The 14,472-nt window shown below is 44.9% G+C and overlaps 1 protein-coding gene across 1 annotated transcript in view; it reads right to left on the bottom strand.

Moving 5' to 3' along the window:
• LOC115558703 (RNA polymerase II elongation factor ELL) overlaps positions 1 to 14,472 on the bottom strand; it is a 37,379-nt gene that overhangs the window by 14,361 nt on the left and 8,546 nt on the right. Inside the window, exons 3-4 of the mRNA XM_030377079.1 lie at positions 3,293 to 3,420; positions 1,323 to 1,486 (exon numbers count right to left, since the gene is read on the bottom strand). Of these exons, the coding sequence (XP_030232939.1) occupies positions 1,323 to 1,486; positions 3,293 to 3,420 (292 nt within the window). The remainder of the gene's footprint in view (positions 1 to 1,322; positions 1,487 to 3,292; positions 3,421 to 14,472) is intronic.

A 14,472-nucleotide genomic window follows, 5' to 3' on the forward strand; every position in this document is an offset into this window, starting at 1 on the left:
CGTGTCTGAAAGTAGCTGTGGCCTATTCTCAATTACTACCCCCAGGCAAGGGGGGGTCGAGAACGTTCAAGAGCTGGTGTTATTAGATATGTCCTGTTAGCACGCATGTTGCTAACTCATAACCAAACACTACGACCAAGGTCTGATGTTACACAATAGAGCTAGACAGACGGTTCCAAACCCTGGAGCAGGAGCCTCTCTCTCTCTCTCTCTCTCTCTCTCTCTCTCTCTCTCTCTCTCTCTCTCTCTCTCTCTCTCTCTCTCTCTCTCTCTCTCTCTCTCTCTCTCTCTCTCTCTCTCTCTCTCTCTCTCTCTCTCTCTCTCTCTCTGTGGCCATCTCTGTCTCTCTCTGTCTCTCTCTGTCTCTCTCTCTCTCTACTAACTGTCTGTGTCTGTCTCTCCACCGCTGGCTGCAACGTCTAGACGCACGTCAAGATACAATATTGCATAACCGTGTCAAAAATGAAGCGGGGAGGAGGAGGGGGAAAGGGAGGGGAGGGGGAAACGGCCTGCCGATGCATGTCTTCCTGAAGATTTTATTTTCTCATTGATCTACTGGAACCCAGGTGTTCAGAATCCAATGATAAGATCAATGCGGAGGACCAGACTGGCAGGACCGCTTCCACAGTATAAAGATATGGGATGTGGGGAGCTTTGAAGGGCAGGAGCTGTGCTGACCTATGCTGAACTTGAGACAGAAGATATGAAGCCACGAGAAATGATATGCTAAGGCCCAATCCCATTTCTACCCCTTCCCCCTTCCCCTTACCACTCCCCCTTGTTTTGAAGGGGGAAGGGGGAAGGGGGAAGGGGAAGGCGTAAGGGGTAGAAATGGGATTGGGCCTAAATGTCCATTTGCACAAATACATGTAAATTATTTCAAAAAGTGGATTTCCTTTTACACTGCACAGTTCATACCGCAAGCCTACCGAAAACCTGTGTGTTGTGGCTGCCCCGTGGTTCACCTGGTAGAGCGTGTACCGTTAAGGCCCAGTCCTTATCGCAGCGCCCGGTGTTTGATTCCTGACCGTGTTCCTGCCTGTCCTTTGCTGCTAGTCTTCCCTGCTCTCGCCCATGCCTTCCTTTCTTACTCACTTTATAATAAACAGGAGAAAACCTTCAACCTTAAATAATTCTCTCTCGTCTTTTAACTTTATATTCAATATTTAAATTGTTGTATCATTTCAACAACTTCATTACAACAAGTTATATTCAAACCGCTTTAATCTTTACCTGGTTCAAAAATCTTTACCTGTTGAAAAGAATGTACGAAACCGACATGTCACATGACCCAGTGGACCAATAGGACGGCAGAGCCTTACTGGGATAAGTGGCACCGGGCTTGATCTCGATGGCCGAGCGACTCCAGCTGTCCTTCTCCACCTGGGACACCCTCTCCCGGGTCATCTGGTAGGAGTCATCGGTGGCGCACACCGTGATCTTGTCCTGGATGCTGCCCTGGCCCTCCAGCTGCTCCCTGCCCTCCCTGTGGGAACCAAACCAACAACACACGCCGCATAAGGTCCCTGGTGGGTGGCTGCCCTCTGGCTGAAGACAGCTAGCTCCCCTGCCACACACACGCACATAGACAACTGAGACACATACATATACACACACATGCACGCGCGCGTACACAGGCACACAACAAACCCATACACACACGGACACACGCAGACACAGACACACACACACATTAGCACATGACACACACCCACACGTATACACAGACAAATGCGCACACGCAGAGACACATCCACACAAACACACACACACAACTTACACACCGGTCAAGTTCTGAAGACACAAGCTACACACTGGCAGCCAAGGGCTAGCATGGGATCCCACATAGCATATTTGTCTCTGTGGTGAGAGCTGGCTTAGGCAGGCCTGTGCTTATGTTAAGTCACCGTACGGATATAGCCCCCGCAGCTAGCTAGTTCAAAGCAGGATATTGCCCCAAGGGAAGGCAGCGGGATTAGCCAGGCTCCTGCCATCAGGGCACGACACAAAGTCTATCTCCAATCAAAGTGAAAACTGATTAAAGGAGAGTGATGTGATGTGTAGGACTTCCAAGTCTGGCACCTCTGTTAACATGGGTCTCAATTTATTTCCCTGCAAGTGTAGTATGATAATGATAAGCCCTTGAGTAAGTTAACACTCCTGTTTGCATGAGTGTTACCAGTTAGATCCCCCCCTCGATCGTTTCATAGTAGTAGTAGTAGGAGTTGTAGTAATATACATTGGATAACAACATAGCTAGCAACAGCTATATATATTTGTTTTCAGTGGAGAGAATAAAAAGATCCCAGTTCTCACAGGTGTTTAAGTTATGCTCTCCTAGGAAAATGTCCTTTAAAAAACATTTAGTCGGAAGACGTTTGATTTGTGCAAAGCACCACATTCTCCCAACGTCCGAAAGCAAATTTCTCACGTTGCACTTCCGAAACTGAACATTTCAGGGAAAACCCCAAACATTCCCAAATGCTAGACCTTGTCCTTTAATTGAGGTGAAGCAATCAGGGAAGGAGCACAGAAGTACAGAAACCTCTGTCTGCGTTTTCCCAGGGGGCCAAAGGGCAGGACAAGCGAGACCCAGTGTTTTGTTACTGTCTCTCAGTGCTCCCACGTCCAGAGCCCAGACCGCAGCGAGACGTCGGGTTTTGCCCACATGCCACTACAGAACTATGGAGCCACTGACCCATAGAGGAGACCACGCCTGTCATTATGGGGTCAGATCTGACCAGGTCAAGACATATGTACTGTGACCCAAGAATACCCCAAATCACCATTTCACAACTGAGTGATTCTTGGTGTCCCAAAAATATATAGATTTTACCGATCGATTCAATGACTAGAAAGTTAAATGTCATAAGATATATTTTGCTTACAAAATAGATTGTTGGGCTTTTGATAATCCTGTCCATGGCAGGTTCGACATTCTGGGGTGAATGTGTATTATGCATTCATTGCTCAAGTCCTCATAGCTGAAGTTCACTTATCAAGTGTCTACACCTGCCGTCACACACACATTCTTACAACATCTATTCTACAAATTTCATATCAATCCCAAAACAAATATAGCGCATTTAACAAAAAGTGTGTTCATCTTAAAGGCGCAGTCCTTTATTCTGACATACCTACTCTGATCTCCGTTCAGCAGTTTTCCCGTGCTGGGGACTTTATATATTATATTTGTGGTGACTCTCAATTGTGATTATTCTCCCCCTCACCTGTGAGAGCTGTTTGTGGACTAGCGGCTAAATTGCTTTAGCTGTGGATGAGACGGCAGTACCTGGACACATATTGGTGGATGCAGTCAAAGCTGGCCTGCGGCTGGTCCTTGCTGTCGCTGGACAGGTAGAAGGAGAAGAGACGCAGGGTCTCGGCAGTCTCAGCAGCAGGGGCCGGGATCTTGATGAACTAAAGGGGAGAGGAACACAGAGAGCAAGGATATGTTATAGTCCCATTCTGCCCATTTCTAAACGTCATGCATTGGGCGCTTCGATACGAAGCCTCACGCAATGAAGGGTTAGAGCCTACGTTTCTTAGCAAGGGAGGCCCCACTGAGAATCAAACCCTTCACTTTGCCAGGAGAATACCCTGCAGGGACCAGTCGAGCTACACAGGACAAACACACGAATGCACGCCCACACGCATGGTCATCATTCAATGGAATTTATTTAAATCGAGGTTAAAATCAGAAAAGATATATCCTTAAAATCTAAATATGACATTTGAAACGTCAGAGAGAAAGATTTAGACCATGCTTTACGCCTCCATATACTTCAATGGGATGACGATCTGTTTTGAATGTTTTTTTAAAATGATAAGCTTTTTGTGTATATTTTTAAGAAATAGTTTGAAATTCCCCATAGTTATAATATTATATAATATTATGTGGAATATTTATCACCCAGCCCCGGTTCACACTCTGGCTAACCTGCAGTGTTTCTGTTATTTAACTGACAACAGATTGGACTTGTGTATCTTTAATCGTTGCTCCTCTCTGGCAGTTCATCATACAGAAACAGGACAAACTCCAACTGACTTGTGTGCAAATCATGCTCTGGAAACACACACACACACACACGTTGTTGGCACTGAGGAGAGTCCAAAGTTTCCCCGGCCATGCCTCGTCAACTCACTGTCGAAGTCAGATATTAACAAAGACTGTGTTATGTTTTCGTGTGTTTGTATATCTCATATATTTTCCTGATTTAGAGTCGAGGACTGGACAATGTGGCGGTTAACCCCACCCCGACCTGCCTGCTCTGTTCAATAAAGCAACTCAGCCCCCCCCCCCCCCCCCCCCCCCTCACACACAGCATTATGCCCACATGCAGATGGAAAAACATATGCCACACAGACATTCAGAACGACACACACACACACTCTTATGAACAAACACACACACACTTATGAGACACAGCCACTTTTTATACGCTATATATATTTTCAATATATGCGTACATTTTAAACAATATAATAGTAACAATATATAAGAAAAGTGTTTTTCATACGCATCTTTTTTTCCATCAGAAGTGATTTTTGCTGTAAGTAGGCGCTACCAAGGAACTGAGTTGAAAATGTTACACTCTTACCGCATATGATAAACAATACACAGGTATCTGCCATGTTAAGTCATGTTTATTTCAAAGGTGTTACGATGACAAGTTTGGGGATAATTCATCGATACAAAGTATCAATAAAAAACAAATTGACATATTAACAATAAAACAACATGCATGGCTACACCATCATAAGTCAATTTGTTTTTTTATATTTACATGTGACTGCATACAAATATGTCCACAGACATGGTGGCTAACATATAATAGTAAGCATTATTGGCCCTTAACACTAATATTCAGAAAAAACACTGCCTCAAAAGGCTATTGGCTTAAGCAATACAAGTAGAGGCATATACTTGAACTTTATACCCTGAAATTGTAAACGTTGCAAACGTGCAAAAACATAATTATATATTTATGTGGCATTCAGTCCAATGCTGAAATTATATCTGTGGCATTCAGTATGCGGTGGTAGTGTGGAAAGTACGACAAAGTGTTTCTTTCTGTTCAATAGTCTAGATAGAACTTTATCAATCGCCTGCAGGAGAAATTTGTTAATGTTTATCCCTATAAAACAATAATGGTAAAAAAATAAGGAATCTCCCACTTCCGACTTCCATGAAAGAGAACCAAACTAATTCACACATTAGCGTTCATGCAAATCTAGCATTAAAGGTTAATTTAAGGAAGTTCTCTCCAGTCACGTTGAAAGTAGTTTGCTAGTAGTAGCGCTTTAAGTTGCAGTGTCAGAGAATTTGAGAAATCTGAATGCTGACTAAATTCTCAGAATTCTGACACTGCAAATTATTGCGCGCTACGACTAGTGAACTACTTTAAAAAAAAAACTCGACACCGCAACCAGGCGACAAATGACGTGAGAACCTTCTTAAATGAACCTTTAATGCTGGATTTAATTATCAGAATTCGGATTTTTTCCAAGTATTCTGACATTATTATCAGAATGCTGAATTTTATCTCACAATTCAGACTTTATTAGCCTATTCGATTTCTGATTAAAATTCTTCTGATGAATAATCTGCATTTGTACAGTCGATGTGCAGCACTTTAATTCCAGTCAACTTTTTATTTCTAACACCAGCACTTCCACAACTATGCCCATGTTCCTGACTGCTATATACAAAACCATTTATAGCGCATCTACTTTTCTTCTGGGTAGTGATAATCGCCCTAAGTGCAGCTTTAATGTGGGCTCTGATTCTGAATGAATGCCGCTGCTGAACTGTGTGAATAAATAAAGGGAACTGAAATCTAAAGAAGACACGTGGTTTTGATGTACCGGTGAATTCCAGCTGTAAGTGGAATATTGCTGCCATCAGGGGAAATTGATGTAGCCTAACCCTATTGTAAGTAGCTTTCTATTCCTTGTTTATTTGTTGAACATATCCATTTGGTACGACAATAGATACTGAATATTTCTTCATGTGGAGAACCGCTCTAGATTCCCCCACCCCCACACAGATTTCTTCCTGTAGAAACCTATGGTGGAAACTGAAAAGCCCTCTCAACCACAAAATGTTTGAGTCACTTCTATGGAAGTAAATCTGTGCCATCGGATTTCGAAAATAAAAAGCCACTGAATTCTAAGCACTGAATATTCTACTTCCATACACTACTCCTTCGTCATGCTTAACTGATCATACCTCTCTCGTTGGTTACACAAATGTTACCATGGACTAGTGTTGGCTCGTTCGTCCGTGAACCGGTTCGAATGAACGAGTCTTTAGGACGAACGAACCGAACCGGTTCTCTCGTTCGTTCGTTCGTCTCGTTCACCATTCGAATCACCGGAAACTGGACTGAACGAACAAACGAGTTTCCGGCAGCACTAACTCCACTGAGTCTGACTGACTCAGCTGAGAACCGCGCAATGGCTTGCATTCCATGATGCGATTTAACGCTACCGGAAACCAGGCTGAACGAACAGCGGTGAATCGCATCATGGAATGCACGCCATTGCACGGTTCTCAGCTGAGTCAGTCAGACTCAGTGCTACCGGAAACTCGACTGAACTGGGAGGAGTCGTTCACGAATCGTATGTTCATTCAGCCTGGTTTCCGGTAGCGGTAAATCGCATCATGGAATGGACGCCATTGCACGGTTCTCAGCTGAGTCAGTCAGACTCAGTGGAGTTAGTGCTACCGGAAACTCGACTGAACGAACGAATATTATCCCGGATGTTGACAGTCGCAGTTCAGCAAGAGAGGCGTAGAAGAAGAAGGGGGCCGGATGTTGACGGTAATGGTTGTGGAACTGTGCAGCGCCGTATGACGAATGTATTAAGTATGCAAATTTGATCGGACCTGACGGGAAAGTATTACCCGACACAGTGGCGGGTGAAGTGACACAATTCACCCGCCACCATACAAATCCACCCGCAAATGGCGTGTGGCGGGTGTTAATTTCCATCCCTGACACACACACACATGCCACACGTGTTGACGTTATGCTGTTGTGTAACTTTAAATAAATCTCCCCCGGTAAGGTGGTGTTTTTAATGGCTGCTCCGCTGAGGGATCTGTACCATCCCCTGGCAGACCCACTGGAGCAGAGCGGGAGCTGGTACACCTCACACACACACACACACACACACACACACACACACACACACACACACACACACACACACACACACACACACACACACACACACACACACGCGCGCACACATATATACACAACTCCCACACATACTATCCTTTTGGATAGACGTACACACACAGACGCACATACACGCGCACCCACACACACACACACACACAAACACACATTCTATCCATGCAAACAGACACGCACACATACCTATCTTAATCACAGACATGCATGGCAATAAATTAAGGCACATGGACACACACACACACACACACACACACACACACACACACACACACACACACACACACACAAACATGAATAAAAAGAAACACACAAACACACACACATATTTCACATTAACCTAAAAGGGGAGCAAGCCCACATGAAACCAGCTCTTAGAGCATGTAGTGAATCTGAGCAGATGCTCACAGTCGATAAGGCGTGTGATGTAGGTCAGGGAAAGAGAGAAGTGAAACACAAACCCAGCAGGAGTCACTCCTCCTGCTCCCCCTAACCTCTCTGAGTTCCCTCCCTTCACTCGCTCCCTTCTTCTGGAGTAACAGTAGAAAGGGATGTGCCTCCCGCGCTCGTCTCGACCACAGAGATGTGGACTTTATGCTCTTATCAGTCTGCTGCACATGTCGTCACCTGCAGGCCCACTCTGGACAGCACACAGCAAGCGCAAGCCCTGCTTCTCCTTCTTTAACTCTCTCTCTCCCTCTTCCTCTCTCCCTCTACAGCTTTACCTATCGCTCTCTCTACCTCTCTCTCTATGCCTCTCTCTCACCCTCTCCCTCTTCACCTTTACCAATACCTATCACTCTCGCACTCTCTTTCTCTAACTCTCTCTCTACTTGTTTCTCTCTATACCTTCATCTCTCTAGTATTTACCTTTCTTTATACCTCTACCTCTCGCTATACCCTCTCTCCCTACGGCGCTGTTCACACCTGGCATTAACACACAGCTGGGCGGATCCGATCCTATAAGTGGACAGCTTAGTGCAGGTGTGAATGCACCCCAGATGCTCTGAGGGTCGGGGTTAACCGATCAGATCACATGCGGAGATGGTTTGGCCGCATATGGCCTTATTCTTTGAGCTCTGCAAATACTCATTTTAGCCGACGGCATCAATTAAACTTGAATCAAAATCATCAAACCGCGTGAGCTGGCATTGTCCACGACATCGGAACATTTTGAAAAACACATAGAGATATATCAAGAGTGTGCTAAACATCTTGGACTATTTGGTTTGCAAGGAATAGACTCTGAATTGTTTGGATTTCTTCTTCTTCTTTATCATTCCCGGCAGCCTAGGCACATGAAAGTGCATTGCTGCCCCTGGACGGTTAAATTTAACAATGCATTTGGTCCTTGCAATTGGAAGCGATGTACGTGTTTATTTGCAAATATAACTGGTAAGGGAGATCCGATCACAATTGCTCACTTGAGACGCAGGGGGAGACTAGTTCTAATGACAGGTGTGAACTGATAAACTTAAAACTGTCCAGTACTTATGATTGGATCAACGAAAATGCATGACATTGCCAGCCGTGAACAGGACCTATGTTTCTCTCTCTCTCTCTCTCTCTCTCTCTCTCTCTCTCTCTCTCTCTCTCTCTCTCTCTCTCTCTCTCTCTCTCTCTCTCTCTCTCTCTCTCTCTCTCTCTCTCTCTCTCTCTCTCTCTCTCTCTCTCTCTCTCTCTCTCTCTCTCTCTCTCTCTCTCTCTCTCTCTCTCTCTCTCTCTCTAGCAGTTCTGCTCACTATCTGTAACATCTGTTTTCAGGCTGTTTACCTGCGAATGACAAAAAAAAGTCTGCTTTTTACCCATTTCCCTGAAATGAAAGTTTAAATGATGTTCAGAAGATACACAACAAATAAATCATACTTCTCATGAAAAGATTATACAGCGTTACAAATCGAGACATATTGTCGTATGAAACTTTGGCACGTATAACCAACCCACCTATAAAATCATATTTGTGCTTCACAGTGAAAGCCAGAAAGGGTCAGGGAAGAGATAAACAAAGAACCCTCACTGTAAACACCAGTCCCCTGCTGGGCCTGTTGGGCGTCATTAATCCGACAACACCTACACATCTGTCAAAGCAATGTGGGTCTCCCCCTGTTTGTGACTTTAAAACCGTCGTGAAAGCACAAGGAACAGCTGGCACTGGGGCTTTTACACTGAAGGACCTTTTATAAAGAACTCTCTGATTGGAGAAAAAACAATAAAATTCCACCCAACCCACCAGAACAAGAACAGAAGGTTTGAAGAGGACACAAAACAGAACTTTACAGGCAAAGGTTCGGGTCAATTTGCGTGATGTTTAACTGGTTCAGAAAGGGTCTTTTTGGTTGTGAAACTCAACCAGTTGTCCTGTTGGAATCGCTTTTGTCTCATTAGAAATGTTGAATACTCGTGCACTAGACCACAATGGTTCACAATATAGATCTTATTGCTCCCATTTGCATTTAAATACATCCATACACAGCTCTTGTTTCCCCACATATAATAACATAAGACCCCACGCCTTTCTAATCTGTTTGTGAAGAAAATAAACATTATTCTTTAATTAAAAATAATACAAAAGGGAATTCATTGCACGAAGAACCTTGGAAGTAGGGCCCGACCGATTCATCAGCCTGCCGATTTAATCGGCCGATTATAGCCTTTTTGAAAATAATCGGCATCGGCCAAAAAGACGCCGATTACAAACGTTTATTTTTTATTTATTTTTTTTTAATGTTATTGCGCTTAGTATCCTGCAGATTGCGCTCCTACTCGCCTTGCCAACTAACAACTTTAGTTGGAGTAAAAAAGAGGAGATCGAATTTTACCGTACAACATGAAAGCACGCTCGCTCAGGCAGCTGCGCGCTCACCTCACCAATGTACACAAGACGCGTTGTTTGAGCATGTTGTGCCTGTTTTTCTTTAGGTCCCAGGCCATGCTAATTTGTTATACTGTAGACTAACGATGAGACCATACTGCTCAGCACGCACGTGTTAGTCACTGCTCACAAGCGCAGCACATTGGGAGTTAGTTATTTATTTTACATTACACTCATTTTTGACTGTAAATGTATTCTAAAACACTCAAAGGTTCTGCATTCAATTCACATATTCATCAAATGTGTTTAAAGTATATCTAAGGTATCAAAAACGACGATTTATTTGTTTTTGTTTTTTTTTGTTTTTTTAATCGGCCGATTAAATCGTAATCGTAATTTTTCTCTGAAAATAATCGGCATCGGCACTCAAAAATCAATATTGGTCGGGCCCTACTTGGAAGCAAAGCTCAAATACCCTAAAGAAGAAAATTAATCTAGAAAATAAAAAACCCACTCCACACTGATAGTTTAAAGTACGCTTGAGAAAAGGGTCGTCACATAGGAATTAAGCTGTTAAAAGTTTAAGATCTTCAAGGTCGTAAAAACTACAAAAAACTCATTCAAACGCAACCTTGAGATCGTACAGAGCATGGCTATGCTAATCGAAAGTGTGCCTCCCCTACAGGGGAATTATCTTTCCACACTTTGGTTACAGTGTCTCGGTTGAAACAATGTGAGCGCTTAAAAACTCACAACGGTCATTTTCTCATCTTTTTCTCTTATCGCTCATTAGTTAAATTTGCTTACAAGAGGTCAACTTGCATGCTATTAGTATAAGTGAACGCGGTTCTGAAGCCCAAATAAAATAGAATCAACACACATCTGATGATTTGTGGTGTTTGTGTATCGGGCCAGTGCACTGAAGCCTGCGTGGGAAGCAATGTTTGGCTGTGCCTTTTGGACGCCAGCGGAACATTACTATCAGAGAGAACTGGCATTGAATTCAAAAGGACTGCTTGAGCATGTCATCAAGCAACCTTAAAAAAGCAACTTAAAAAAGAACATTGGAGTATTTATCTGTGCCATGTCTGACAGATGAAAGACAGTGTAGGATTGTGTGAGAATTGCCAACACATGCTGACAGTGTTGTTGAGCTTTTTTTTCTTTTTTTTTGCTTAACAAACACAGTCTTTATGAGGTCCAACACCAACAAACTATATACAATGAGATTCCCAATGTGAATATTATGCTTCAACAAGCTAACACCTAACATTTGATATCAGATCTCCTTATTGACGCGTGAGTCAACAGTTTTAAGATATCTTCTTCCTTATGGTCTAACCCTAATTTTGTATTTCATTTCCTTCATGGGAAAGCATATCGAACTTCCCTGTTTGTGATATATGCCGCATTGATATAATATGCTTGACATTAAACACATATATGCATGTGTTGGGTATATAGGAACTGTTTCACAGGCACACACTATAGACCAGCTGTTACAAAATTCCCCTGTTGAACGCTGTGCCCTATAACACTTCCTGGTATTAGCCAGTGCATTATCCGGTGACAGGTCTAGTTGTGAACCCAGCTTGGCCCATGCTGGGTCCACCACAACAAACACCCCTCCTCTCTTGTTCTCAGCCTCCCTAGCCCACAACAAAGGCCTGTAGCAAACCTCCCGAGAGCCACACAAGGAAACTCGCAGCGCAGAAATCTGCTCCCACAAAGGACTTGGCACTTAAAGGGCCCAACTGACCATGGATAATGAAATATTTATTGCCTGCCTTTCAACTTAACTATTCAGGGAATCGAGGGGGGCCTGCATCTGATCGCGATACTGGGGATCACGCTAGGCAGATTTTGGATGAACAACTACTGTGAGGTTGCAAAAACGTCTGTGTCTCAGGTAGCTTATTTAAATTATATAAGAGCCTTTAGGATCCCACACGAGTGGAGCTCTCCACTTAATTGCATTTGGAAGCATAGGAATGAATTCCACCAGTCTTGGGAATGAATTCCACCAGTCTTGGGAATGACTGATGACCTTAACAATGCTCAGTGACCCCCCTCTCTCCCACCCTACACACTCCTGCTCCACCCCCTAACCCTGTAGGCCAAAAGGCCAGCAAGTCGGTCAGACAAGAACAAGTGGGGTGAGGTGATTTAGGCCCAATCCCATTTCTACCCCTCACCCCCTTCCCCTTCCCCCTTCAAAACAAGGGGGAGGGGTAAGGGGTAGAAATGGGATTGGGCCTTAACTCACTGTCTCCCACCCTCCCCCCACACCAACCCCTGACACGTCGCCTCACCCACACACACATCCGCCCGCACACGGGTGCAGGCACCACCACCCACACCTCCAGCCCCCCCCCCCCCCCCCTCCTACTCCATGTTCATTATCATGGGCAGATGCTGCGGGAGAGGTCGCCTGTCCTGCTTCCTCCAGAGCTTCTGGTGGACCACATGTTGATCACATGTCCTATTCTCTCAGCTTTTGTCCCAGTCTCAGCATTGAGCCGGTTCGTCTACTTTGTCCGCAGTGATCGTCAAGGTCTTTGTCATTTCGCCCAGATATGGAGTGACTTGTTTCTCAAAAGGTGTTTTCTAGAGCTTCCCATATGAGGGGGGGCTCAAACAGCTGTCGACCAACCACGTGTTTCACTTAAGGACCCTTGTATGATAATAGCCCTATGGGAAGGCCAAAATGCAATTTGGGGATACTTTCATTCGAAGCACGAGGCCGGCCAGCATGCTCAAATGAGGAGCCTGCAACGAGGCACAATGTAAGTGTCTTGTAGTGTTACTCAACCGTGACTTGTTTAAAATCAATTGCCCTTTGCAGCAAGACTTCCTGTGAATCGATGATGCAGATTCCCGGGAGCAAGAAGGCAGGCCGTTCAAAGCCTCCTCTGCTCCCTCCCCTGTTTGTCTCCTTGATAACGGTCTTGAATTTTTCAAATGACAACCACGGTATTGCTGAGAAGAACGTTTTGATCCTTAACTCCTCTGAACTGATACGGTCTCTCTAGGAAGGGCTAATTGAGGAGCTACGCTGAAGTAGACCGATCGGACAAAACACAAAGCTGTGTTTGTTTTGTCATGGCATTCACCACATGTAAAGCTGCACGTGAACCCGTAATTACTGGGACAAATATTATGTGTTGCTGCGCAATGTAATTTGTTATCCCTCACACGCACGCAGGGGGTTGGGGGATGCTTAGCAGCTGATATGAACGAGGTCAGACTCGATGGAACCATATCAAAGTTTAACAGCTTCAACAGTAAAGAACCGTCTCCAGAAAACATAACCCAGATTCCTAAGAAAATGTTACGCCGACTTTTTTTACAATAATCGAACTAAACTAAAGCAAATGTGACTACAACAAGGTTCCTTGAGGGTTCTTAAAACGTTTCATGTAATTCCCGGGAAGTAAGCCATTATTATTGCCACCGTTACAGTAATACGCAGACTCGAAACTGGCAATGCGTTTGAGGTAGACGACTCCACCGTGCCTGCTCATAAGCAAAGTTAGCACCTGAGGGAATTCCACTGAAGTTCCCCTAATTAAGAGGACCAGGTCTATGGCGTGAGAGCGTGACAGAGGGGGAGTCTCACTTTAAAGGAAGAGCCTTTCAGAGTTTTTTTGTGGTTTTATGTAATTGCGAAGGCTAACCAGACAACGTCACAAAACTGAAAAAATAATAATTGCTGTGTGGGTTCAAATTATCACTCAGTAGAGTGTAGTTATACATATATAAACATATATATAGACTGTGCAAACTTCTGCAAAGAACAAGAACTTCAACCGCACATTCCCCCCCTCTCCAACAATCCTCACTCTTCAGCCCCATATTGGAGCAACCGAGAAAATCGATCAGTTTGTTAATGTCTGGGCAGCCTCAGCGAAGTGGATTGTATGTTCCCTGACCTCCTCCTCCTCCCACTTCTTTTGAACTCCTTCTCGGTGAACCGGAGAGTTCAGTGTTAACCCCCCCTCTCATAAAAGGCTCCACACGTCCGTGAGACTGGGGGACCTGGAGGCGACCTGCGCTTTCCCTTTCCGGGCCCTGTCGAACGATACGCGTCGATCGAAAACGAAAAACTGTGAGAGACAAGTGTCGGCGTGGCGGCGGCGGCGGGTCTTGTGTTTCCTGCGCGGCCCTGGCTGACGGTGGGAGCGGGGCGTTACGTCCATGCAGCCTATTGTTCGCCACATCCTCTGCAGCCTGGGTAACGGCCCTCTGGAAACAGGCGGTCTTTTGTTCTGGCCTCGGCGGCTCCCGAGTGGGACACGCCGTCGCTGTGCTTCCCCTCGCTGCCTTGTTTCTTATTATTTTATCAGGGAGATTGGATGAGAGGAAGGAGGAGGTGCAACGGAGAGGGGGAGGAGGGGGTGGAGACGAGAGAGGAGGAGGTGCAGGGTGGGGGGGGGGGGGGGGGGGGGGGGGGGA

The sequence above is a fragment of the Gadus morhua genome, chromosome 14 (genome assembly GCF_902167405.1).
Source record: "Gadus morhua chromosome 14, gadMor3.0, whole genome shotgun sequence".
Taxonomy (NCBI): domain Eukaryota; kingdom Metazoa; phylum Chordata; class Actinopteri; order Gadiformes; family Gadidae; genus Gadus; species Gadus morhua.